Source organism: Chinchilla lanigera, unplaced genomic scaffold (assembly GCF_000276665.1).
Source record: "Chinchilla lanigera isolate Chin_1 unplaced genomic scaffold, ChiLan1.0 scaffold00007, whole genome shotgun sequence".
Classification (NCBI taxonomy): domain Eukaryota; kingdom Metazoa; phylum Chordata; class Mammalia; order Rodentia; family Chinchillidae; genus Chinchilla; species Chinchilla lanigera.
The window spans coordinates 9132651-9158361 of record NW_004955408.1 but is presented as its reverse complement, the minus strand read 5'-3'; the positions used below and the strand labels follow the sequence as shown (position 1 = coordinate 9158361).

Genomic DNA, 25711 nt, shown 5'->3' with positions numbered 1-25711 from the left:
ACACCTGCCCTCCCACAGAAAACAGCACTGTCTGAAGTTGAACCTCTTTTGTTTTGGTTTTTCAGACAGGGTAGGGTCTTACTATGTAGGTCAGGCCAGTTTTGAACTCACTAGGTAGCCCAGGTTGGGTACAATCCTCCTGCCTCAGCCTCCCAAGGGCTAGGATTACAGGTATGTGCCAGCACCACACCTGGCCCACAAAATTGAACTTTTAAGAGAAAAGTTACAAATCACATGAAGAAATGAGAACCTGTAGATTTTTTTCAAATGAGCATTTTAGACACCCACTTCCAAACAATAGAATTAACAGAAATTGTTCTTCCGTGCGGCTTTTGGTTTCAGGTGTGGGACATCCTCCGTGAACAGCCTCTGCACAATTTCCGTGGACACCGAGGCCGGCTGCTCTGTGTGGTGTGGTCCCCACTGGACCCGGAGTGCATCTACTCGGGGGCGGATGACTTCTGCGTGTACAGGTGGCTGCCTTCCGCACAGGATCATTCCCGGCCCCCTCAAGGTTGGTCAGAACGTGAGGCCCAGAAGACGTGCACCTAATTCCCCTCTCCTCCTCAGTCACTGCGCTGCTCGGGGCCAAGCAAGGAAGCCGCCTGTGCAGGGCAGTGCGTCTGCAGGGCAGGGTCCACTGTGTAAAAAAACAGGCCGCCTTGAAGGGCTGAGACAGCCACAGCCAAATACTGCCGATTCCACTTCATGCCCAGGTTGGGCTGCCAAATGCCATTCTCCACTCAAATATCCAGGGCTTCTGTGAGAAATGGAGCACCGCTCATGCCGGAAAGAAACGGCCTCAGACAGTTTAGGAGACACGTCTGAGAGACAGACCAGCCTGGAGACATCGCTGACCAAAGCTAGCATGATTTGAACTTGAAAAATAAGTTACCAGAAAATTGTTTCTGGCTACAAAAGATGAACTGGTACCAGGCTTGCCCACCTGCCATAAACTACTAGAAAAATTAGACAGTATATATTAAAAATTCAGAAATAGACCCAAAGGAAACAAAAGCATGTGTCCATACAAAGACATGTACAGGAATGCTCATAGCAACTTTATCAGTGGTCAGCAAAACTGGAAACAACTCAAGCGCTTACGAGCAGATAAATTCTAAACTGCGTTGTATTTCTCCACAGTGGAATTCCGTTCAGCAGGAACAAAGACAGTACTGCGCTGGGCGGCGTATCTCAGTGGTAGAGCATATGCTTAGAATGCTGAAGGCCCTGTGCCCAAAAAGGAAAGAAAGAGAAATAACCCTGATGAACACAACAGAATCTGTGCATCTGAGCAAAAGAAGCCACGCACAGAAGGCTGCGCACTGTGTGCTTCTGTTTGTAGATATCTGGAACATCCAAACTGAACTGTAGCAGCAGGGAGAGCCTAGGGCTCGCTTCCCACAGACAGGTCTGAGGGAACCCGTAGTGCAGGGAATATTTTATATCTTGTTTTTGGTGGTGATGGTGATAACTGCATGGCTCTATCAAAATTCGCCAAACTATTAAAAGGTGGATATATTTTATTATACTAATTCATACCTAAATAATGATTTAAAAATAAGCAGAAGATAAGAACTTTAAAAAATGTAAGTCATGGTAATGGATGATCATCTAAAACAGAAACCTGTACGTCTCTAGGATGTAAATAAATGCCTAAACAGCGGAGTGCCAGCTAATGAATGCAGGGTGAGTGATGGCACGGAAGCCCGTTCAGAGTCATCAGTACAGAAAAATGCCTTTCCCCTCAGAGCACGGTGTGTAATCCTCCCACAGGAAATAGCACTGACTGAGATTGGACTCCTGAGCAGAGAAAATACTTCCTAATCTGAGTGATCAAAGTAAACCAAGCAATGGGACAGATAAAAATTAGGAGCTCTTCATAGGTTGCCCCAGATAAACACAGCGTTGCTTCTGGGTATTCCAGCTGAAAAGGCACAAACTAGCCGGATGTGATGACGCACACCTATATCCCAGCACTCGGGAGGCTGAGGCAGGAGGATTGCTGTGAGTTCAAAACCAGCCTGGGCTACACAGTGAGTTTAAGCCTGACCTGAACTATATAGCGAGTCCCTATCTCAAAAAAAAATAAAAAGAAAATACGCAAACTAAATCTAAGGAAAAACATCATGCAGACTCAGGCTGAGGTGAAACGTGACAAAATAACTGTCCTGTAAGCTTCAATTCTCAAGTTGTGAAGTCAGGAAGATCAGGATAACTGTATGAGGCTGAAGGACAGCAGAGAGGCGTGACCGCCAAGTACAGTATGTGATCTTGGCCGATTCCTTCAGCTGTGAAATGCTGTTGGTTCTGTGTTAGTAGACGGTGGTAGGGTGTCTGTTCGTTTCCTGGCTCTGCTGGTGGTGCTGTGATACTAGGGAGTGTCCTTGTTTATAACACGCACACGGAAGTGTACAGGGTACTGGGACGCCTTGCTCATGAGTTAGTGAGATCCCAAAAGGGCTTTTCATCATCCTAGAAACAACTGAGAATGCCCTGGGACAGATGGGAGCGGCAGCGCACACCTGGAGTCCCAGCACCCCAGAGGCTGAGCTGGAGGCCAGCGCGGGCAGTGCAGAAAGGACTGGGTGTGTGTGGGAAGGGAGGGGTGGGGTGTAGGGATATGGTGGCAGCACTACCTAGGGCACTTCCAGCCAGGAGCCTGTGTTTCAGTCTGTCCTTTTTTATTGTGATTTTTGTAGGCAAAAAAAGTATTGAATTAGAGAAAAAACGGCTCTCTCAACCTAAACCAAAGCCCAAAAAGAAGAAAAAGCCCGCCTCGCAAATGCCCGTAAAGCAGGAGTCCTCCGAGGGAAATGAAGAAGAGAACACAAAGGAGAGCGCAGTGCCTGTGGAGAACGGGGTGTCAGACCCGGAGGGCGAGGAGGAGGCGCAGGAGCCGGGGGTGCCCTGTGAGCTCGCCCCTGTGGGTAGGTGCACAGTCCTGTGTTTCACCAGCTATTCCACCACCTCCCAAACTAAGCGATGTCCTTAGTCAGTTTTAAATTTCTAGTTTAAAATTTCTGTCTCTGATCTGCTTAAGTCCCAACACCATTATGTAGGTGCATACCATCCTCAGTGCATTTGGAAAGTATAGTAGTTTTCTTTAAAGCTGTATGCAACCTCCAAATAGCTTTGAAGCATTGAAGATCTTGTGGATGATTGGGATTGGCAGATTCCTCCAGCATGGCCGCCTGCTCAGGCAGGGAGGACACGCCACCCTCACTTCCTTTCCAAAGCATGTTTGGTAATACACAAAGATAGCCTTGTGAGGCCCAGTAAAGCTCTTAATTTTTAAAAAGAGCTACATTCTACATTGATTGTTACCCCAAACTTTTTTACCCCCTTTTCCCTTCATGTTACAGTTCCTAGAGAACCAGTTATCTACACTCCAACTTCGTCAAGCTGTGAAAAGTCAAAAGCTACTATTAGTAATAAAACTGCTTTACTGAAAAAGGAGCCACCGAAAGAGAAACCAGGTCAGTACCTAATAATTAAAATGTTTCGTGAAGCCATCCTATAGTATTACGCGCCCTTGAGTACTCAGCAGTGTCGTGGATTTAAGTTCTGCGTACGCGTGGGGATTCTGATGATACTGCAGTTTGGGGTCTTGCTTTGGGAACTGTGTTGAGCACTGGCAGTTTTTGCAGCTGATAGCAGTTCGCAGCTGTCGGCCAGGGCACCTGGGCACTGTGAGCACGGCCGGTGAAGCCGTGTGAAAGCTCCTCACAGGAGGAGGCGCTTGTGGCCGGGGAAATGCTCTGGGCTGTGACAGGCGCAACCAGTCCTTCCCTTTGGTTTCTGACCTGCTGCTTTGCCGGTGACCCTGACTTTCATCACATTTCAGAAGCCTCAATGAAGAAGAGAAAAGCTCGCTCCATGCTCCCTCTGAGTACAAGCCTGGACCACAGGTCCAAAGAGGAGCTTCATCACGACTGCCTGGTACTGGCAACTGCAACACACTGCAGAGGTACAGCGCCCGCCTCGGGCCGTCCACGGCTTCTGGGGACTGGTGCACAGGGCGTGCTCGCCTGTTTGTTAGGTGGATGAGCGGATGTCTGAAATGTTGCCTCTGTTTCTGCATTCTTTTCCAGCCTCTGCTCCCCAGCCTCACCCCTGCATCTCCAGCCAGGCTCCCCATTCTGACCTGTTGGCACGGCCCCGTGGCTCTGTGACGCGGGGCTGTCTATACCTTACCTAGTTGCCACTGGCCATGTGCGTGGTGGCATTGCTACATGGGCCGCATATACTGACTCCTGCTGCTGCTTTCCCCCATTGATCAGTATCTTTAGGTAGAAAAAAATGTTTGTCCCGTATTATAAATGTACCCATAATGTGGTAGCTCTTTAGAAAGAACACTGACTTTTAAAGGCAGAGAATGAATACCGGGTCCCTTTCTGGTAGGTCCCAGTGAATGCTAACAATATCCTTCGTAATTCTATTTTGTTTGTTGATCTGTATTTAAATACATGTTGGAATTTAGGTTCACTTTTAACATTTCTTCCCCAAGTCTTTCTAGTGTTGAACCAAACTATAGTCTTCGCTGTCTCACTGGGTTTTGCCTAAGCTAGGCTTAAAAACTGCGTACATATTCTGTGACCTTGTTAAGTAGCCAGGGTCTCTGCTAGGGTGAAGAAGGGCACACAGCTGATGTCCTCAGGATCTGAAGGGACCATCGGCCGTCATTACGTTCAGAGGTTACTGGACGAAAGAACAGTCACCTGTGTAATGACATCGTCTGGTTTTTGTTTTGTGTCATTTTAAACTAACAGAGTTAAATGAGGACGTGTCTGTTGATCTTGAAGAAAGATTTCACCTGGGGCTCTTCACGGACAGGGACACCCTGTACAGAATGATCGAAACTGAAGGTGAGGCAAACAGCACACTCGCTCCCATCCGTCTCAGAACTTCTGCAGTTTCTGTGCACCTCGTCCAGGCCTGCTGTGCTGAGGGACTGTCCTGGTTACTTTTCCGTGTGTACACATGCAGTCCTGACTTCCATGTTCGCACCCATTCTTCTGTTGTCGTAGGACCCCAAGTTCGGTGACTACTGGGAGCCAGTGAAGGTGGGTGGGTGGGCAGGTGACCTGGGGGCTTCAGGCCCCATCAGAACCACCCTGGTAGGTGACTCACACATACTTCCTTTCACTCTGCCCTTTTCTAGCAGAAGACAGATTTCTCTGAAACATCTTTTACACATTCTCTCTCTTCCACACAGGAAAAGGTCATCTGGAGAATGGTCACCCAGAGTTATTTCACCAGCTTATGCTTTGGAAGGGAGACCTGCAAGGTGTTCTCCAGACCGCAGCAGAAAGAGGGGAGCTGACGGACAATCTTGTGGCCATGGCACCTGTGGGTATGTTCTTCTCAACAAATGTACCGTTACCTGTAGGGGACGTCTGCTAAACACAGCTCGTAACACCACTGGCCATAAGCTTGGAGTCTCTCACGCACATGGAGATAGGAGGATAATTATGAGCAGAAGCAGGCTAATAATATGTCAGCCCAAACCCGGTGGGAAGGCAGGCCACTGGCACGCTAGTGATAGAGGTTCAAGAGAACAGCGCTATTCTGAAGCCGGAGAGCAGGGAAGGGCCAGGCTTGCTCCCTCCTTCCCCAAGGATTGAACCCAGGGCCTCTCGCGTTAGACACACATTGTACCACACGCCCAGCCCAAGGCTTGCTCTTTTTATTACACCCTTGTAGGAACTAGTCTCTTTGTAGACTTGTAGGAACTAGTCTATTTTGCAAGAGCAACATGAACCCTTTTCAATTGTGGGGTCCCTGTGACCGAATTAGCTTCCCCTGGACCCACCTCTGAGAGGGTCCAAGACTATCAGGGGTGATAAGGCTCTCAACCTGACTGACAAGCTTACAGAAAAGGATTCAATAAAGACACAGGCAGTTATGGTTGTGGGGTCCAGGAAAACTCTCTAGGAGCTAAGATGAAGACTTTTCTGGAGCACCCATTTTCAAACAGGAAAGGGTTAGCTGAGGTAAAGGTGGGAAATTAAATAGGAGGACCTTGGAAAGTAGAGATCAAAGACTTCTCCATGCAGTAAGTTTTGCCAGTTAAGAGAACTGTCCTGTCTCTAAGGTTGACATTATAGCAGGAGCCAAATGGCTGCAGGTGCAGTCTTATCTTGAGAATTGGAGGTGTCCTGAGCTGTGGCTTTATCTGCCCTCCGAGGTGTCACCAATACAGGCCTCTACTATGAACGTTGGCATGGAGAGTTGAGCAAGTCGCCTAGGCCTAGGACAGATGCCCAAGTAAATGTGGAAGGCCAGTTGATGAATTCTAAACCCTGCTCAGAGCTGCTTCATAGTGGTCTCCAGCACAACACCTTCCACACTGCCACACAGACTGAGCCTCCAGCACCTGAGGGACAGGCTACATCAGAACAGGGCAGGTGGGGACTTCTTGAAGGGCATGTCAGCATTATCACATCACTTTTAAAATGCATGCAACCCTTGGCTCACCAGTTCTATTTATAAGAATTTATCCAACTATACTCAGCCACACAGAGTAACAGGTACACACAGACTTGCATGGAAGCTGTTTGCGATGGCAGAAATTCCAAGACCCTCTGTCCACCCACACCAGACTGCTTCAGTCATATCTGCCCAGACAGTAAGAAGAGGGAGGCAGCTCTGTGCCTCCGGACGAGGACGGAACCAGTAAGGAAGTGCGAGGAGTCAGCAGAGCATTCGGCACTCGATGTACTTACACAGAAATGTGGTTGTGTAGTCATAGACTCTTCCCCAAGGGTTCAGAAGAAAGTGGTGGTGACGGCTGCCCAGTGGGAAAGGAACTGGGGTGAGCTATGGTGGGAAGGTGCCAAGATAACAGGAAGACTTTCATGCTGTGTCCAGTTTTCTTTTTACCTTCTTATCCAAGCATGCTTAAATAGAGGGAAGTAGAGAGGTGAGTGTATAGTGAATTTCAGAAACTGAATACACCCTTGTGACCCACCTCAAACAAGAAACACCACCCTCTAGGTCTTCTAAAGCTGAAGGCCCCATTTCCTCTTCCTTCTGAATTGAAAGCTTTGCCCATAGTCGTATCTTTTTATAAAATGTGTACATACACATTTACCCCATCAGGGGTCCATGAGTAGCACCGTGTGTGTGTGTGTGTGTGTGTGTGTGTATATGTGTGTCCATCACCCGAGGAGGCTCCCCTCATGCTCTCTTCCAGTTGCTGTGTCCTATCCCAACAAGGGTAGCTACTTCCCTGAACATCCATACCTTTTGTTTTGGAATTTTGTACTCATATGATACGACCATGGAAACAATTTGTTTCAGAATGTGTGGGGAGAGACAGACGAAGATCTTTAAGGGAAGTTGGCTCTGGTTAGTCCAGGGACTCTGGAAATAAGATGTTTTAAACTCGAATGTACCGTTTCCAATCCCCCAGACCTGTTGTGGTTTTTTGAACCACCACCTTTTGTGTTTTCAGCTGGCTACCACGTGTGGCTGTGGGCCGTGGAAGCCTTTGCCAAACAGCTGTGTTTCCAGGACCAGTATGTCAAGGCTGCCTCTCATCTGCTTTCTATCCATAAAGTGTATGAAGCTGTGGAGCTGCTGAAGTCCAACCATTTCTACAGGTCCGTATGGCCCTCAGGTTGAGCCCGTGGGTGGACTTCAATGTCTGGTAATCTAAGTTTCATATTGCTACAGTAAGACAGAGACGAAGCAGCATAAAACAAACGAGTGGTGTATTCCAGGCATAGCTCCCTTAAGCCTGCATATGAAACAGAATCTTACCAGCCGCGCCAAAAGCTCTCCAGGCACCCCCGTTTATTTTTTTAAGAAAAATATAACGTTGCAAATTTAGTTGAAATGCTTTTCTCTTATTCTGCCCTTATCCTCTACTTGCTTAAGGTTCATGTGAGTCTTTCTTGTGTACAACTACTTATTTCAGTATGTAAGAACCAAAAAAAGAAGAAAATAGCTCTTATAGATAGCAAATAGTTGAGTCCTGTTTTTTAATCCAGTCTGACAATCTCTGGCATCTAACTGGCATGTTTAGACCATTTATGTTTAGTGTCCATATTGATATAGGTGGTTTAAATTGTTTTCTGTTTACCTTCAATACTGACTTACTAGCTCCATCCTTTATTTTTTAATGATTGCTTTAGTATTTACAATGAGCATTTCTTAATTTATCAGTTTACTTTTGAATAAACTTATACTGCTTCTTGTGTACATTATACTTCTTTACTCTCCCCATCTTTTCTGCTGTTGATGTCACACTAACATGTTATACATGTTACAACCACATTACACTATTAGTATTTTTATTTTAAGCAATTTGGTTTTAAAAATACTTTTTAGTAATTATCAAGCATTTTTCAAAATTTATCTACATACTTATTATTTCTGGCACTTTTCAGTCTTTCAGTAGGTCCAGCTTTCCAGTCACTATCAGTTCCTTCACTTGAAGAACTTTTTTTGGTAGTATATTCTGCTGATGACAAGTTCCCTCAAATTTATTTGTCTATTTACAAGTCTACAATTTCACCTTCATTTTAAAGGTTTCTTTCACGGTTATAGAATTCTTGATTACAACATTTGTGTTTGAGTGCTTCAGAGATACTCTGTTTTCTCTTGGTTTGAATTTTTTGTTTGTTTTTGAGACAGGGTCTCGCTGTGTAGTTCAGGCTGATCTTGAACTCACTGTGTAGCCCAGGCTGGCCTCAAACTCCTGGCCTTCTACCTCAGCCTACAGAGTGCTAGGATTATAGACATATGCCACCATTCCCAGCTGCACTGTTTTTGTTATCTAAACACTACATTTATTTTTATCTTTGTTATATAGGAGCTGTATTTTTTTCCTGTTTTTAGGACGTTATCACTAACTTTCAGCAATTTGATACGATGGGCTATGATGAGATTTTTTTTTTCAACCCTGTTTGGGTTTTTTTGTCTTCCTAGGGTGATGAACTTTGCTTTGGTGAGTCCTAATGTTACTGGAACATCACCTTGATCTTTTCATGACTTTTTTTTGGCGGCGGGGAGGGCTGGGGTTTGAAGCCATGGCCTCATGCTTCCTCTGCCAATAAGCTACATCTCCAGCCTTCTTTAATATTTTATTTGAGACAGTATTGCTAAGTAGCATAGGCTGGCCTGAAATTTGTAATCCTCCTGCCTCAGCCTTCTGAGTAACTGGGATTGCAGGCAAATGCCACTACACCTGGTTTCATAACTTACTTTTAAGCTTTGTTAGGGGAGGTTTAGAGCAATCAGTGTTGTCCAATTGATTTGACTCTCTGCTTCCTGGTATCTTCAATGCCTTAAGCATTCAACAAATGAGAATTCAGATGTCTCCAAGCCAAGTGATCTCAGAACTGTTCAGTTGACAGCTTCCTTGTTCTTTGTTCAGCTGTGAGAAGTTTCCCACACATCCATAGCTTGGTATTTAAACAGAGACTCAGCAGGGTCCCCGTCAGAGCTCAGGCAGCCTCCTCTAGGCAGCTTCTTCCTTTCTGGAATCCTGCCTCTCGTTGTCTAGCTGTTCCAGGCTCTGTGGAGGGTTAGCTCGGGAAAGCTGCTTGCGGCAGAAAGAGCTCACATCGTTTGCTTCCTTTATCTCAGTGGATAGCTCCGCACTGCGTATTGTCCACAGCCAGAAAAGTTACTTCATGGACAGTTTTTCCAGTTTTTTAGCTTTACGGCAGGAGAACTAGTCCAGACGCATTACTGTGGGGAGAAGCCCCAAAACACATCTTAAGTCCTGCTTTCCTTGTAGGTCACTATGATTCCACCTACAGCTGTGGAGACTGGGACTCAGAGGTTGTTTGCCATTTGGAAAATATTAGTTCACTGAGTTTTACAGTCTTGCACCTGTCAACACATTTCATTACAAAGGCCCTCCCCCATCACACGCCTTAGCATCGCCGTCAGTCTCATCAGAAAAGTTCTGCAACTTTGGGGAAGCTGTCAGGCTCCCAGTAACAGGTCAAGTTTTGTAGAATTTCACATTTTCACTAGAAAGTTTAAATTTTATCATTGGCAGCATACATTGTGGGTTGTTTTCTGTGAAGTCACAGCCTTGCTTTTGTTCAGTTTTGAGAAAACATCTGCCAGGTACCTAGCACTAAATTACTTCTTTATTTACTTGTTTTTCCAAAGAGAAAACAAGGTTCCATGCAGAAAGCAGCTAGCTCAGCTCACAGTTCATTCATACAAATTTTTCCTGGCGACAAACCGTTATTCTTTGGAATGTAGCAGAACACGTAAAGTGTCCTCCCATTTTGTCGTGCAGAACATCAGAGTACTGACTTCAGCGATCAGTGAAAGTGACGGCCACTGCCTCATCGGGCCGCCACTTGGTCCTTGCCACACGCCAGTGCTTTTGCAGCTAGGGCAAATGTTAGCGCAGTTTTTAAAAGACAAGTAACCCCCAACTGTTAGTTTTGATCTTGTGAACCCCCAAAAGGGTCTTGGGCCCCCAGAAACCCCCAGACCACACTTCTAAGAACCGTTGACCTGAGGAAGAGGCGAAGGGCGCATGCGGTTTCCACTTGGCCGGGTAAGGGAAGGTAGAGCTCTCTAAGGGAAATGGGAGCAGCGTAGTGAACGCCAAAGGGAGCGCTGTCCTGCCCTGCAGCCCCTCCCCGGGCCTCCCACGGAGAAGGCTTTGCGGACCGGCCCCACTCTTTGTTCTTGCCCTTAGAGAAGCCATTGCAGTTGCCAAGGCCCGGCTGCGCCCGGAGGACCCCGTGCTGAAGGACCTGTACCTCAGCTGGGGAGCTGTCCTGGAAAGAGACGGCCACTATGCTGTGGCGGCCAAATGGTAAGGCCGAGGGGAGCGCGGAGACCAAACGTGGGAGAGCCGTGCAGGAAAGTAGGTCAGGGGTGAGAGGACAGTCAGAATCCAGGTAAAGCAACTAGAAAATTCAGAGTTGTGTGAGACCGGCTTCACGGGACTAACCCGGGTCTACCGTCTTGAATCGCTGTACCTCTGCAGGCTCAGTGGGAGACTCAGAAGTTACTCCTTTTTCTGGTGAGGTCCAGTAGCATCAAATGAGAATGAGCAGGACTGACTCCTGCCTGAGTTCGGTTCAGGACACGCTGGGGCTCCTTTCTGTCCTTAACCCAGGCGGGCGCTGTTGTCTCACAGACTGTGCCGAGCTGTGCGGACCTTGGCTGTCACAGAAACAAGACAGGCTCAGTGACGCCTGGCACCCCGGAGGGCACCCGCGGAGGGCAGAGGCAGCTCTCCACGGCCTCCGCTGTCATGGGGGTGAGCTGCAGGAGCACTGGGAAAGGAGCCAGAGCCCACGAGTTTAAGAGTCCGTTACATGAAACGGGCAAATCTGTAGAGAAGGAAGAGCGGTTTCCTGAGGGTAGTGGTGAGAATGGACATAAAGGGGCGGGAGTCCTGCTGGGTGATAAAGACTAAAATTGACTCGCGGTGAGGGTTGCAGCACCCAGCAAGTTCACTAAGCAGTTAGTGTCTGCTGTGTAGTACCTGAATATAATGAATTTTGTAACTTGCAAAATATACCTCAGTAAAACTTCTGTTTGCTCTGGGGGGTGGTTTTCTGTTTGTTTGCTCAAACAGGGCCTTGCTGCGTAGCCCAGGCTGGCCTCGAACTCTCAGCAGTCCATGTGCTGGGATTACAGGTGTGCACTACCACGCTTCGCAGTAAAGCTTTTTTTTTTTTTTAATTTTTCTAATCAAGCTTTTTTAAGAAGAAAAGCGGTTCTACCCTCTGGAATAGTACATCTATTTATGACACTGTACTTGGGTTTTTGTTCATATTGCAGCTATTTAGGGGCCACTTCTCCTTTTGATGCAGCCAAAGTTTTGGCCAAAAAGGGGGATGCAGCGTCACTTAGAACAGCCGCGGAGTTGGCTGCGATCACAGGGGAGAGTGAGCTGTCCGCTCTTCTGGCTCTCAGATGTGCCCAGGAGCTGCTTCAGGCCAGGAACTGGGTGGGAGCCCAGGAAGCCTTGCAGCTGCACACAAGTCTCCAGGTCAGTCCGTTACTTCGTCTCCCGGGCCGTGGAAGGGAGGGTGCCGCGTCGTTTCTAGGCCAAGCCACGCGGACAACCCCAGCTGCACAAACTGTTAGTCTGGGAGGTATTCTCGAGGTGTCCGGCAGGCCCGGCCCGGCCATCCCCTGCGGTCGTGTGGCTCATCATTGCCACACGTGGACTGTGAGAGGCATGGTCATTCTCCTAAGCCCATCGCTCGTTAGTTCGTAGGAAGTCTCTGTAGACGGCCTTCAGTCCACCAGAATGGGCATTGTAGCCTGATCTGGCTGAAAATGAGTAGCTGTGCTAGGGACGTAGCTCAGTGGTAGAGTGCTTGGTTAGCATGCATAAGGCCCTCACTTCTGTCCCCAGCACCACACACAAAATGGTAATGATGGTGACCACTGCCTTTTTAGCATGCCGCTCTGCAGCTGGCAAAGCAAGGACACGTTTGCTCCATTTTAGACAACTACTCGTCAGATACTGATGTGAGCTTTTTAACTTCCTCTTTCCCCAGCGTAGGGAAAGTGTATGAGTGCGGCTATAGTTATAAAAATAGTTCCTTGGAAGCCGGGTGTGGTGGCGCACGCCTGTAATCCCAGCACTTGGGAGGCTGAGGCAGGAGGATCGTTGTGAGTTTGAGGCCAGCTGAGCTACAAAGTGAGTTCAAAGGCCAGCCTGAACTGCATAGCGAGACCCTGTCCCAAAAAGAAAAAAAAGAAATAGTTCCTTGGCCCTGACATAGGACACACACTTAAAACCATGTGTGACCTAAAAACAGTGCCCAGCTGAGTATTCAGAGCCCAAGGAAGACGCTAGGCAGGGTGCAGCTTTCTGGAAAGAGTATATTTAAAATAGAGGCAAAGTACTACATCCTGGAAGATAGTGCCACTGAGTATATTCTTTTTAATTGAGACAAGGTCTTGCCATGTAGTTCAGGCTGGTCTTAAACTCGGTATCTAGCCTTGAACTTACCTGCAACCAAAAACAATGCTTCCAGAATGATTATTCAGCATTTCATTTTTATCTCTGAAACAGTATCTTCAACAAAGCAAAAACCTATTGGCTTACTCTAAATATTCTGATGGGGACTATTTTGGCTATATGGCACAGACCTTTGCAAGCATAACAGAGAAAATATTCTTACAGGGCTGCATACAGAAGTTCATGACACTAAAAACCCAGCCAAAATAAACATTTTCCAGAGCTTTTCTCTGTGCTTTTGTTCTCCTCCAGCTGATTGCCCACTAGACGCACTGGGACAGGACCCTAAGGCCTGCCCGGCTCTCAGGTCACAGCCCCTTCAGTCTGGTGCACTTTACTTCCGTGCCCCTCGGCCTGGCGTTGGGACAGGGAGAATGAATGTGATAGAGTCCAGTCCATCTTTTCATAAACTGGGCCACCACTGTCAGGTAGCTTGTCCATATATCGCCTTAAAGTGTATGATTGGAGCTACAGGTTGGAGTTCCATGTTATAAAAACAGTTTCTTGGCCCCGACATAGTGGCACACACTTAAATTCCCAGCAGTCTGGGAGGCTGAGGCAGGAGGATCACAAGTTTAAGTCCTGCCCGGGCAACTTAGCAAGATACTGTCTCATAATTTAAAAGAATACAAAAGAGCTAGGGGTATATTTCAGTGCAAAGACCATGGCCAGATTCAATCCCCTGGATGGACAGATAGATAGATAGATAGATAGATAGATAGATAGATAGATAGATAGACTGATTCAATCCCCTGTACAAATAACTACACAGACAGATGGACGATACATATAGATTTTTAAAAATAAGAATATAAAAAAGTTTTAAGTTTCTTGGGTTCCAAGGACCCAAGGGTAGAATTCCCCCCAAAGGTGCCAAAAAGCGGTCAGATCCTGCCTCCCCTTCCTGACATGTGACTTGATTGGGTAGGCAGCTCACAGTGAGGGGGCTTGGTTGCTTCCAGTGCAAAGGGGAATGCTTGAAAGGTCCAGGAGAGCTTTTCCCTGTGTCACAAACATGTCCTCTTTGTTGTCGGGTCCCAGGGTCAGAGACTGGTGTTTTGCCTCCTTGAGCTACTGTGCCGGCATCTGGAGGAGAAGCAGCTTCTAGAAGCCAGAGGCAGCTCCTCTTACCACACCTGGGCGACGGACACCGAAGGGCCCTTCGTGCAGCGAGTGACCTCGGTGTGGAAGAGTGTCTTCAGCCTGGACGGCCCAGGGCAGTGTCGGGCAGCCTTGCAGAGACTGCAAGACATTAAGTACCCACCTGCCACAAACAACACTCCCTCCACACAGGTACGGTCAGCACCGGCCTTCCACGTCCATCCATGTCAGTGAGCCAGGGAAACCAGTAGAATGCAGTTTATGTTTCAGAAAGTCCAAGGCAGGCCCATGCAGCCTGGAAAAGATCCCTCCAGACTAAAGCACTTCGGATTTGAGGGGGGGGTTTTGTTGTTGTTTTGTTTTGTTTTGTTTCTGGCACCAGGAATCGAACTCACGACCTCGTGCTTGCCAGGCAGGCGCTGTGCCGCTGAGCTAAATCCCCAGCCCCTGGATTTGAGGTCTTAGATCAGTAGTCTCCTGGGTTTTTTGTGGGGTTTTTTGTTTGTTTGTTTTTTTGAGATAGGGTCTCGCTATGTAGTACAGGCTGAGCTTGAACTCACTTATATAGCCCAAGCTGGCCTCGAATTCATGGCAGTCCTCCTGCCTCAGCCTCCCCAGTGCTGGGATTGCAGGTGTGCGTAACCACGCCCATAACTAGAAGTGACAAATGTTCATAGTTGTCCTTGAGTCATTTTTGCTTCGTAGAGTTTTGTTTTGTATATTCACCTGAGATTTTTTGTTTGATTAAAAATAATATAGGGAAGCCGGGCGTGGTGGCACACGCCTGTAATCCCAGCACTCAGGAGGCTGAGACAGGAGGATTGTTGCAAGTTCGAGGTCAGCCTGGGCTACAAAGTGAGCTCAAGGCCAGCCTGAACTGCATAGTGAGAGAAAAAGACAAAAAAAAAAAAAAAATACAGTGAAGTTGAAGTCCCTTGTCCCCTCCCCAGCTCATTGAACGCACCTCTTGTTTTTCGCTGTATTATTTTGTATTAGTCACTGTGTTACCTTGTATTATTTTGTAGCTTATTTCAGTAGCTGTTGTTTATAAATTTACCCATGTTAATACAAAGAGATCAAGTTGATTTAACTGGCATAAACATTTGTGACTATACCGCAGTTTATCTGCGTTTTATTTTTAAAGTGAAGAGATGTTATATTTTTGAAGAGTAAGACTTCCTCAAATGGTATATACACTTTCAAAAACAGGCTGACCATTTCTTTAAACGTTAAACATACACAAGATCTGTGACCGAGCAGTCGCACTGCCTAGATATTTCACTGCAAGAAACCAGGTGTCCACACAAGGACTTGCGCGCAGACATTTGCAGCAGCTTGTCCCACCATAGCCAAAACTAGAAACCACCTGGTGAACAGCTGTGCAGCTGTGGTGCACTCATACAAGTAAACGCTGCACTGTGGAACAACAGGAAAGCACAAACTTCTCGTACAGACACCGGTGAGACAGAAACATGCTAAGTGAAGGCACCAGGACACAAAAGATACAGTACTCTGCGGTTTCATGTATATCAGTTCTGAGAAATAGAAGCACTAGAGAGCAGGTCAGTGTTTTCAGGGGTTGGGATGAAGCGATTGTCCACGAAGGAGTGCCTACCTGGGAACAGTTTTGGTTGGCAAAAATGTCCGATGTCTTGATTTTGGGGGTAGTTGCAGAACTATATGTATTTTCCAAAACTCATGAACCTACATATTTAAAACTGATGGCTTTTAACTTAATTATACTGGTGGCTTTGTTGACTTTGAATTATAGCTTTGCTTCCCCCCCCGCCCCCGGTACTGGGAATTGAACTCACAGCCTCGCGCTTGCCAGGCAGGTGCTGTGCCACTGAGCTAAATCCCTAGCCCCAAATTATAGTTTTTAGTTCTAGAAACTTTTCATTTTCATCAAATGCAAATGCCAGGGCATTTTCTCAGGGTGAACAGACTCTGGTATGAAACAGTGTGTGCTGCTGTGCCCCTGGGTCAGAGTTTCTCATGGGAAGGCAAAGCTGAGGCAGGGGAGCTGTGTACCCCTTTACAAGGCTGCTCCCAGGAGGAGTGCCAGAGTCCTCAGTGCTGCCCTGCTAGATGTTTACTGAAACCCCCACCCCTCTGCCTAGCTCCTGCTTCACATCTGTCACGACCTGACCTTGGCAGTGCTGAGCCAGCAGGCGGCCTCCTGGGACGAGGCCGTGCAAGCACTGCTTCGGGCCGTGGTCCGGAGCTATGATTCAGGGAACTTCACCATCATGCAAGGCGTGTACTCGGCTTTTCTCCCTGACGGTAAGTGACCCCATCTCTGCTCACCTCTCAGTGAGCAATGTCACCACCAGGAGTGGTGTGGCCCCAGGAATACCAGGCTGATTAAAAGACAGACTGGCCAAGTTGTGTCCTTACAGCAGGAAGCTGGAATTCTTTTACCCCAGGTCTTAGGCAGCCGTCATCAGGTGTCGTGGCGCATGCCTGTAATCCCAGCACTTAGGAGCCTGAGGCAGGAGGATCGCCGTGAGTTTAGGGCCATCCTAAACTACATGGAAAGACCCTGTCTCAAACAAAAACAAATCAAAAAAAGGTAGCCAGAGTGACTGCCCTGTTTTCCTTTACCTGGCACTGCCTGCCTCACTGCCTTCTACCCGCTTCCCACACATACAATGTAAGAGGGAGGGAAATGATTTGGTCAGAAGCTAGTAAGATTAGAAAGGCACAGTAGAAAGACGTTACTTGATCTGCATAATTTGTCACTGCACCAAACTCTCGTGGTTTTCAGAGGCACAGTGTGAGCGCACCTTGCTGTGGCCCCAGGAGAAATGGAATAGTTTTTCTATCCTGCTCTGAATGACTCCTAGCCTGTAGCTATGACAGCATCACCCCAAGCCCAGAAGCACTTCCCTGCAGTTGGTTTTAGGCAGGAGATACGTGTTCCTAAGCGTCACGCTGCTGGCCTCTTCTCAGGGTGCCTCTCGGGTGATGGGTCCTGCAGCAGGGCAAGAAGCCACACTTCTGGCACACTGAGGAAGTGTACAAGTGTACGACCTCGGACCTTTTTCTTCTCCCAGGCTGTGACCACCTAAGAGACAAACTGGGTGACCGGCAGTCCTCGGCTGCGCCAGCTTTGAGAAGCTTGGAGGCCTTTTTCACATACGGGCGTCTGTATGAGATCTGGTGGTCTCTCTCCAGGCCTTGCTCTGAGCCCAGCGTCTGGGTCAGGGCTGACCATGGAAAAACACTGTCTGCTGAGCAGAGCCAGCAGGTGGACAAGGCCAGTGCTGAGGAGACAGGCTCTGAAGCTGCTTGCCAGCCAGAGCCCAGCGTGAGACTGTCAGAGGAGAGCGAGTGTGTGCTGAGCACCTGCCAGGAGCTCTTCTCAGAGACGCATGCCAGCCTTCAGAATGCACAGAGGACTGTGGCTCAAGTCCAAGAGACCCTGGCAGAAATGATCCACCAGCACCGGAAGAGTCTGCTCTGTAAATCTACTGCCAGTGTTCCCAGTAAGAACGAACCTGACCAGGAAACAGGAGCGCCCCCTGCCAGTCCTCAGAGCCAGTGGTAAGTCCCAGACAAAGGTCCCGGCTGGGGTCTCTAATCAGGTCCAAAGGAGCACATGATGCTAATGACAGCTCACCTGGAAACAGTAATTTGGTAATTAAGGCACAGGTTGCGGGGATTTGGAGGTCAGATGTAAGTTCTACTCTTGGCCGTGCCAAAAGACTCCAGGCAAGTCTCTTAATGTCGCTAAGCTTTACTTTCCTCATCAATTACGTAAAAAAATTACTTCTACCTTGGTGGTTTTGAGAATAAAACAAAATCCTATCTATCACTAATAGTACAGTACCAGATAGGGGCTGGGGATTTAGCTCAGCGGCAAAAGCGCCTGCCTGGCAAGTGCAAGGTCAAGAGTTCGGTTCCTGGTACCGGAGAAAAACCAAAACAAAAAACAAAAAAACAGTACAGTACCAGATCCTACTGTATGTGCTAAGTGGATTCCCCAAGAAATTGTCCCATAAAATTTGGAGTTGCATTATTGCATCATTAAGGAAAAACATTTTTAATTACTCTATACTATTTCAAAAACATACAAAAAAGTGTGTATAAAACTGCACAATGAACTGAGAAAGTTCCCAAGAGTAAATGCTGTCCCTTCCTACTGATTTCCCTTGGAAACGGGGTGCAGCGTGAGGACAGGAGCCAGTCAGCACTGTGCGGCTGAATTTGTGTTTTTACAGCATGCCATGCTGGGAGCTTTGCAGCGATTGATTACTGCTCGGTGGTTATTCTGAGTGCCTTTTGTCTTATGTCGCCTAGTACAGAGGCTAGAAAATATTAGCATAATCAGTAAACTCACAGCTATTATTATTATTAACTTTAAAAAATTAAAACTAGCACTCAGGAGGCTGAGGCAGGGGGATCACTGCAAGTTCGAGACCAGCCTGAGCTACAAAGTGTGAGCTCAAGGCCAGCCTGAACTGCATAGCGAGACCCTGTCTCAAAAAGACAAAAAAATAAAATAAAATAAAATAAAAATAAAAAATTAAAACTAAGAATCCTTGAAGCCCTTATTTTAAATCATCAGAAAATAACCCATTTAAAAAATCACAGTATAGGGATTTGAGGCACTTCCTTAGGCAGCTTTAGGTAACAACAACAAAGAAATGCTAAGAAGTTCTCTAATCCACTGGCTCTTAGCCTTCGATCACAGCCCCTCTTTGGGACACAGAGACATTCTGGCCGGGAAAGTCTGCATCTACACCCACTATGGTTAGGAGCCCTGGCTCAGTCTAACCATTCCCTAGCGAGATCCAGACCTTGCACTCCTGACTGCAGTCAGATACCCTAAAGGCTCAATTTTCACTGGAGCTTTGGTCTGAAAGATTTGGAGAATGGTAAGGAACAACATTTTGAAAAATGTACATCACCTCACATTGCCTTCTCTTCATCTCTGTACTTACAAGGTAAAAGTTGCGTGCACATAACAAACCAATTAAAAAATGACCAAAGGGCCTGAGGAGACAGTTCTCCAAAAAGATACACAAATGGCCATAGCACACAAAGGTACTCAGCATCAGTAATCATTAGGGAAGTGCTAATCAAAGCTACAGTACCTGAACTGCTTAGTGAGAGCCTGTCCGAAAAAAAAAGACCAAAAGAACTACAGTAAAACCACCTCGCGCCCATTAGGATGCCTTTCATTGAAAAGCCAGAAAGTAGCAAGTGCCAATAAGAATGGAGAAACTGAGGTCTTTGTGGGAACTGGTGGGAATGTAAAATGAGACAGCCGCTGTGGGTCACAGGATGGCGGCTCCTCAAGAAATTAAAGGAGAGCTACCATAAAATGCAGAGAGGGGTTCCACTTCTAGGCATAGACCCCAAAGAACTGAACGCGGGGTCTCAGAGATGCCTGTGCGGGCCTGTGGATAGCAGCTTCTTCCAAAAGCTGACACAGGGAAGCAAGCCAACCATCCACGAGGACAAGCAAGCGTGTTCTGTGCGTGCGGTAGTGTTACTCAGCCTTAAAAAGGGAGGAAACGGACAGATGGCTGAATCGTGAGGACGCTGTGCTGCGTGATGTGAGCTAGTGCCAGGGATCCCCGTACGATCCCTCTCACAAGACGCAGAGTGCAGCAGTGGTTGCCAGGGGCAGAGAAAGGGGAATTATTATGTAATGGGTGTAGAATTTCAGTTTTCCAAGACGAAAGTGTTAGATATGGATAAGTGTAGTTGCATAACAGTGAGAAAGTATTTAATACCACTGAAACGTAGAGTTAAAGGTGGTTAAGATGGTGAATTTTATGTTACGAACATTTCACCACAGTAAATACAATTCGGGGGAGTATACCCAAGGCAAGATATATGACTTGGTACTTTTTATTACTAGCAACAGTAAAGAAGAAAGTGAGCCAGTTACTCTGCCTGAACTAACCAGAAGGCTTACAGAGGCAAACCAAAGAATGGCTAAATTTCCTGAAAGTATCAAGGTAAGATTTATAAAGCAGTTCATTTGTTAAAACATTACTTTTCCTGTTACCATTCAACTGTACCAGATCCTTAAAGGTATTCAGTTTCTAAAATGTACCTATTTATATGTGCTTAAATTTTTAGGATATAAGCCAGGCATAGTGGTACACTTCTATCATCCCAGCATTCTAGGAGGCTGAGGCAGGAGGATCAAGAGTTTGAGCCCAGCCTGGGCAGCTTAGCAATTCAGCAAGACCCAAAATAAAGAGGACCAGATATAGCTCAACCTAAGGGCCCTGGGTTCAATCATCAGTACTGGAAAAAAATTGGGATACATGTACCTTTTTGTTAGCCAAACTATTTTGTGGAAGCAGATTTTTTAGGCTGGGCATGGTGGTGCACACCTGTAACTCCAGCACTGGGAGACAAGCAGAAGGATTGTGAGTTCAAGCCCAGCCTCCACAACTTGTCTCAAAATAAAAAGGGCTGGGGATTGAGACACAGCTCAGAGTGCAGACAAGTACAAGTACTGATCACACGAGCAGTCGAGACCTTCGCCTTCAGGGAAAGCAAACAGGTGTCAGAGTTGGAGGTGAGAAGTAAACTTCAGACGGTCCCACGCGTCTGCCGGCCTACAGGGGGACAGGCGTACTTGGCTGTGGCCTCACAGTGAGAGCAGCAGCATGTTTTAAGCAGGACACTAGAAGAAGGTGCCGTCAGTTGAGAAAAGCCCGGGCCCAGCCCAGTTCTGAGTACCGTCTCCTCAGTGCCTGCTGAGCAGGGAAGGACACGGCCTCCCGAGAGAAAGCGCCCTGCTGAGCCTGAGCGCGGCCCATGCCGCGGAGCCGGGGGTGCCTTCTGTGCGGCTGGCGGGCTCTTTGCAAATGCGTCCATCTCCATCCTCCTATCATTTTTCAGACCTGGCCCTTCCCAGATGTGCTGGAATGCTGCCTCGTCCTGCTTCACATTGGGTCCCAGTGTCCTGGCTGCGTAACCCAAGAACTGCAGCAACAGGCCCAAGAGCTCCTTAGGAAATACGGCAGTACTAAAGTGCACGGAAGACACTGCCGGACCTTCTGCACGTGAACCCTCAAGGGCCTCGTGGAAGCTGCCGCAGAAAGACCGACTCTTCCGTCTCCGCAGTTCCACCGCAGCGGGCACTCGCTGACCCCTGGACGCAGCTGCAGTAATGCAGACCAACACAAGAGGGGTGAGCTTCATCAGCTCTGTCTACCCGCAGACAAAGCGCAGTCTGACTTTGGCCTCAGCTGTGGTTTGCCACAGACTGAAGGAAAGATCACAGAAAGCCAGCAGTCGTTACAGCCAGCGCCTGCACGGTGACTGTGGTCATCTCGAAGCCTTACGCGGTTTCACCCCAAGAGGAGAAACTCTGCAATCACCCAAAGTATTGTTCCTGAGCGCAGGCACCTTTATAAACCCTTCGTCTGATCACAAGTGGCGCGTTCTTGTTGGAGACAGAACTGCCACACTTGACTTTTGGTGTGTAGTTTGTTTGGTTTTGCTTTTGTTAACCCCAGCCCTGCCCCCTCCTCTCTCCCCGAAGTGTGAAGTGTGAAGTGGGCCTCACCCACCGTGCTGGTCCTGTCCTGTCTCAGCGCTGGGCTAAAACTTGGGTTTTCCTCTTTCATGGAATTGCTTATTTGGATAAAGCACTGAAGTTTTGCAAGAACGAATGATTCACTCAGATGTGCACTCTCCCTTCAGTGTTGTACCAGGCGACGGATGGCAGTGAAATAGCTCAGAACAAATCACTGTGTCGGTGGCTCTTCTTTGGGGTGGCCAGGGAGCTCTTTTTAGAACAGTATTAAAACCACAGCTACTCCCTGTCTCCCGCAGGTCAGTGTCTTTGTTACTTGCTTTTGTTTTACATGCTTGCTACTAATCAGTAGTGAGCTTTACGCCTTTGGGGTGATTGTCCTGTCAGTGCGACAGAGCACATCCTGTATCCGGTCACCTGCTGCGGCTCTCTTGGGGTCTTACTCGTCCCGGTCTGGACCGGCGCATCCCCAGGACCGCTGCACTGTTCGCTGCCCACTGGCTCCCTTTGCTGACTCTTGAGCTGAGTGCGTGTTTCCTGGACCCCGCCTCTTCCTCCTGCTCGGCCTACTTCCTCAGAGGATTCACTTACTCAACAAGAACATTTATTGAGCTTGTGTCTGGACAGTGCTCAGCTCTAGGGATACAGAAATAAGAACAGTGTCCCTGCTTAAAATTAGAGGTATCTGGACCACAGAAACATAATGGCCAAAGTGACCTCAGTCAGGAGCAGGTGCTCCGTCACCCAGGAGTAAAGTACATGCAAAGCCATAGATACTCTCTGGGGAAAAATGCACGTTCCTGATTTTACATCTGTGACCTTCGGATCACTGGACTAGCACGATGGAATCTAAGTACTGTTTAACTACAAATCCTTGTTCTCTCCTCTGTGGTTACTTGAACAGTTGAACAATTCAGAAACATGCTTCTGTAGCATCCACTTCCTAGGACAGGAAAGTCACTGTGTCCACGGAGATGGGAGGCACTCTCCTTCCCAACAAGTGAATGTGTTAAGAGTCACTGGGAAGACTTCTGTTTGAACAAGGTCAGTTGTGTGTGCCTCACTGTGGAGTTTTAAAATATACGTTAAACCCAAAAAAAGAAATATTGCATAATTTAAATCCTCACAGTTCTTCACCCAGTTAAGCAAATTCTAGGAAGAGGATGCCTTGGTCCTCAGCATGGGGAATTTTGATTGCAAAGGGAGTAAAACTAGGTAGCAGGCTCAGTGGTCTGCTAAAATTAACAACTTCACTTACCAGATGGCAAATAACTCACCCCCTTCCACTTGAGTAAAGAGCACTTATTAAACTAGAAATTGTAAATTATGCTGTAATTTACCAAAACCATCACCAGTGGATAGAGAAACCCTGCACACCCGTAATTACTGTGTGGGTAAGACCAAGAATCACTGCTTGAAAACTGCACTACAACTACCCAGTGCCAGGAGAGTCACGAAAATGACAACTCACTTTCCTCTTAAGCTCCTCTTTCCAATGCTATATAATGTACTCAAACTATTACAATTTGAGCTTATCATTTTTATGTCCTTGATTACCAGGCCCACAATGAGCCAGGCCACCAAGGTTACTGAGTGAGGAGGATGGATCACTAAGCAATTTTTGGACCTTTATTCCCACCCAAAGTAACCTGCACAGTACACAAAGCAGCATGCAGACACACCCGTCACCCCGTCACCTCCCAGCGTGTCCCAGACGTGGTTTGTTACATGCTTCCCTAGTGCCAGCGACTGAACCCAGCACCTCGGCCCTCAGCTACATCCTCAGCCCCAGGCCCTTTTTTATTTTGAGACAGTCTGAGTTTTCCAGGGTGGGCTTGAACCTGCACTCCTGACTCCGCCTTCCCCTGTCTATGCCACCGTGCCGGGCTTTCCGAATCTGCTCTTTTGCTAATTCTCCATTCTTTACCTAGCAGTGACTATTGGAAATCGCTTATTACTTCCCTTCTTAAAAATCCATAAGTAGCTATGGGAACGTGGATCTTGGGAACAGACAAGAATCTTGAAGCGGCCTCTGGACTGCCAACCCCAGCCTCTCCTGTTGACCTCCTGTCAGGACGTCGTGCCTCAATTCCAGCCACACGAGTCTCTTGGCTGCTGGAACCCTTAAACTTCTGTCACCTGTGAGGTTCTGCCTGTGTTGTTCCTGTCTGGATGACTTACACTCACCTTTTAGATCTCGGCCGAAGTTTCCTTTTTTGTAAGATCTGTCATTAAGCCAGGCAGTGTGGTACTCACCTGTAATCCCAACACTCAGGTGGCTGAGGCAGGAGGATCACAAGTTCATGGCCAGATTAGGTGACACAGTCTAAAATAAAAAGACTGTCCCTGAACATCACCCTGTTACAACAGTGTCTTAAACCTTACAGTTCAAACTGAATTTGTGTGGATTACTGACTGGCAACAAAGGCAAATCGTAAACGCCAGCGAAGGTGACGTGGGTCTTCTCTGGTGCTGTGCTTTATCCCTAGCACCTGTTAAGTGTCTGGTACTTAGTAGGTGCTTAATGAAAACTTACCAACTGAACGAAGTGGGATATCAACATATCCCGCTTCTTTCAGCTTGGACTTGCAAGGCTCTAAGTGGGCTGGGGACTAGACTTGGGGCCAGCCAGCACCAGGGGAAGACTGTCTGGCAGTGTACATAGAGGTGACTTAAGCCAAGGTAGTTCTCTCGTTCACCACCACCCTTTTTGGGGATAACCATTTACACAGCCTTATACTCACACACACCACACAGCGTTCTGGACAGTTCTTCATAGACTGCTCTTTCTTTGGTACCACTTCAATAGGACATCTCCCGCCTCCCCCCGAAGGAACAGACCCCAGCTCCACACTGTCCAGCCCTTCATCTCCGCATCTCCCCTTGGCATGTACGTCCGTCCTCAAGTCCCTCCTTTAATCAAAATTTAGAACATGTAGAGCTCAGCCACCAGAACCACCGAGTGTGCCCTCGCCTGTCTTGCACAGTGGTGTGACTCTTTCCTCTCATGTGAGCCTCACAGCCAGAACTCCAGAGCTGCCAGGGGCACGGGCACATCTGTAGGCCGATACTCAGGGCAGAGGCAGAAGACCACTCGGGCCACGAGTTCGAAGCCAGGGAGCGACGGAAGAACCCGACTCAACAAAATTAAGGTAAGTTCTAGTTCGGCCCCTACACCTGACTACACCTCTGTATTTTAGTGCCAGCAGAAAAGGCTGCAGACAGTTGAGTCAAATCGAAGATATCTGAACTTTAATCTGTCCTGCAGAATTCTACTAACTGACAAGTTAATCCACCATGTGGAGTGGTCCTAGGAAATAAAACTGGCTTCCTAGTAAAGTCCAGACAGCAGTGTGAAGCAAAGAAACAATTACATTTACACATGTTCATTAAAATCCTACCAGTAAGACTTCTTTATTTAGAACATTCATGACGGGGCCACAGGCAGCTCTACTTTGAATTCCACTGTTCCCACGGGCTTGAGCCACACGTATGACTGTCCCGTCAGGCAGCCTGGATCGCCTCTCAGGGGTCTCTGATTAAAATAATCCAAAGAAAGGCGCTGGTTCTGCAGACCAGATCCCATCCTATCACACAGGGCCTTAAGGAAAACATTACAGTGGTATAAAAACCTGCTAGTACAGCTGATCTGTGGTACAGCAGTTATAAATGTGTATTATATACACCACCAATGGGAGTATTCCTAAGACTTCCATGTTAAAATTTAGGGAATTAATTACGATAAACTATTCATTTACTGATAAACTATTCACTACTGATAAACAATTTCTTTTAATTTAATGTCATAAATTTGACTATTGTAATAATTATAATTGGTACAAATAGTATTAATACTTACAGCTAGGCTATTATCCACATTCAAGCACCTAACTAGAGTCAGCCCATTTATAGACTCTATCAATTTTATTAGTAAAACAACCAATGAAAGTGATCAGATCTATGTGTACCAGCAGTAGTTCGAGCCAGCCACTGGGACAGTCACACACGTACCCCAGGGGGTTCGCACTGGCAGGAATACGCAAAGCCAACCTGACAGTGGACGCGAGGCTGCCACGTCACACGTCTTCCGCAGCCAGCAACTTAGAGCTAGGAAAGACCAAACCTTCATG

At 47.4% G+C, this 25711-nt stretch overlaps 1 protein-coding gene across 3 annotated transcripts in view; it reads left to right on the top strand.

Annotated features, from left to right (window-relative positions):
• Positions 1-21872, top strand: part of Gemin5 (gem (nuclear organelle) associated protein 5) — a 42598-nt gene extending 20726 nt beyond the window's left edge. For all 3 annotated transcript variants that reach the window (XM_005376212.2, XM_013508713.1, XM_005376211.2), the window contains exons 15-28: positions 343-514; positions 2703-2930; positions 3366-3479; positions 3848-3970; positions 4773-4868; positions 5219-5356; positions 7460-7607; positions 10679-10798; positions 11776-11986; positions 14012-14263; positions 16192-16354; positions 17128-17617; positions 19944-20043; positions 20942-21872. In XM_005376212.2, the coding sequence (XP_005376269.1) occupies positions 343-514; positions 2703-2930; positions 3366-3479; positions 3848-3970; positions 4773-4868; positions 5219-5356; positions 7460-7607; positions 10679-10798; positions 11776-11986; positions 14012-14263; positions 16192-16354; positions 17128-17617; positions 19944-20043; positions 20942-21109 (2523 nt within the window). In that variant the 3' untranslated portion in view covers positions 21110-21872. The remainder of the gene's footprint in view (positions 1-342; positions 515-2702; positions 2931-3365; positions 3480-3847; positions 3971-4772; positions 4869-5218; positions 5357-7459; positions 7608-10678; positions 10799-11775; positions 11987-14011; positions 14264-16191; positions 16355-17127; positions 17618-19943; positions 20044-20941) is intronic.
• The last annotated feature ends 3839 nt before the right edge of the window (positions 21873-25711 follow it).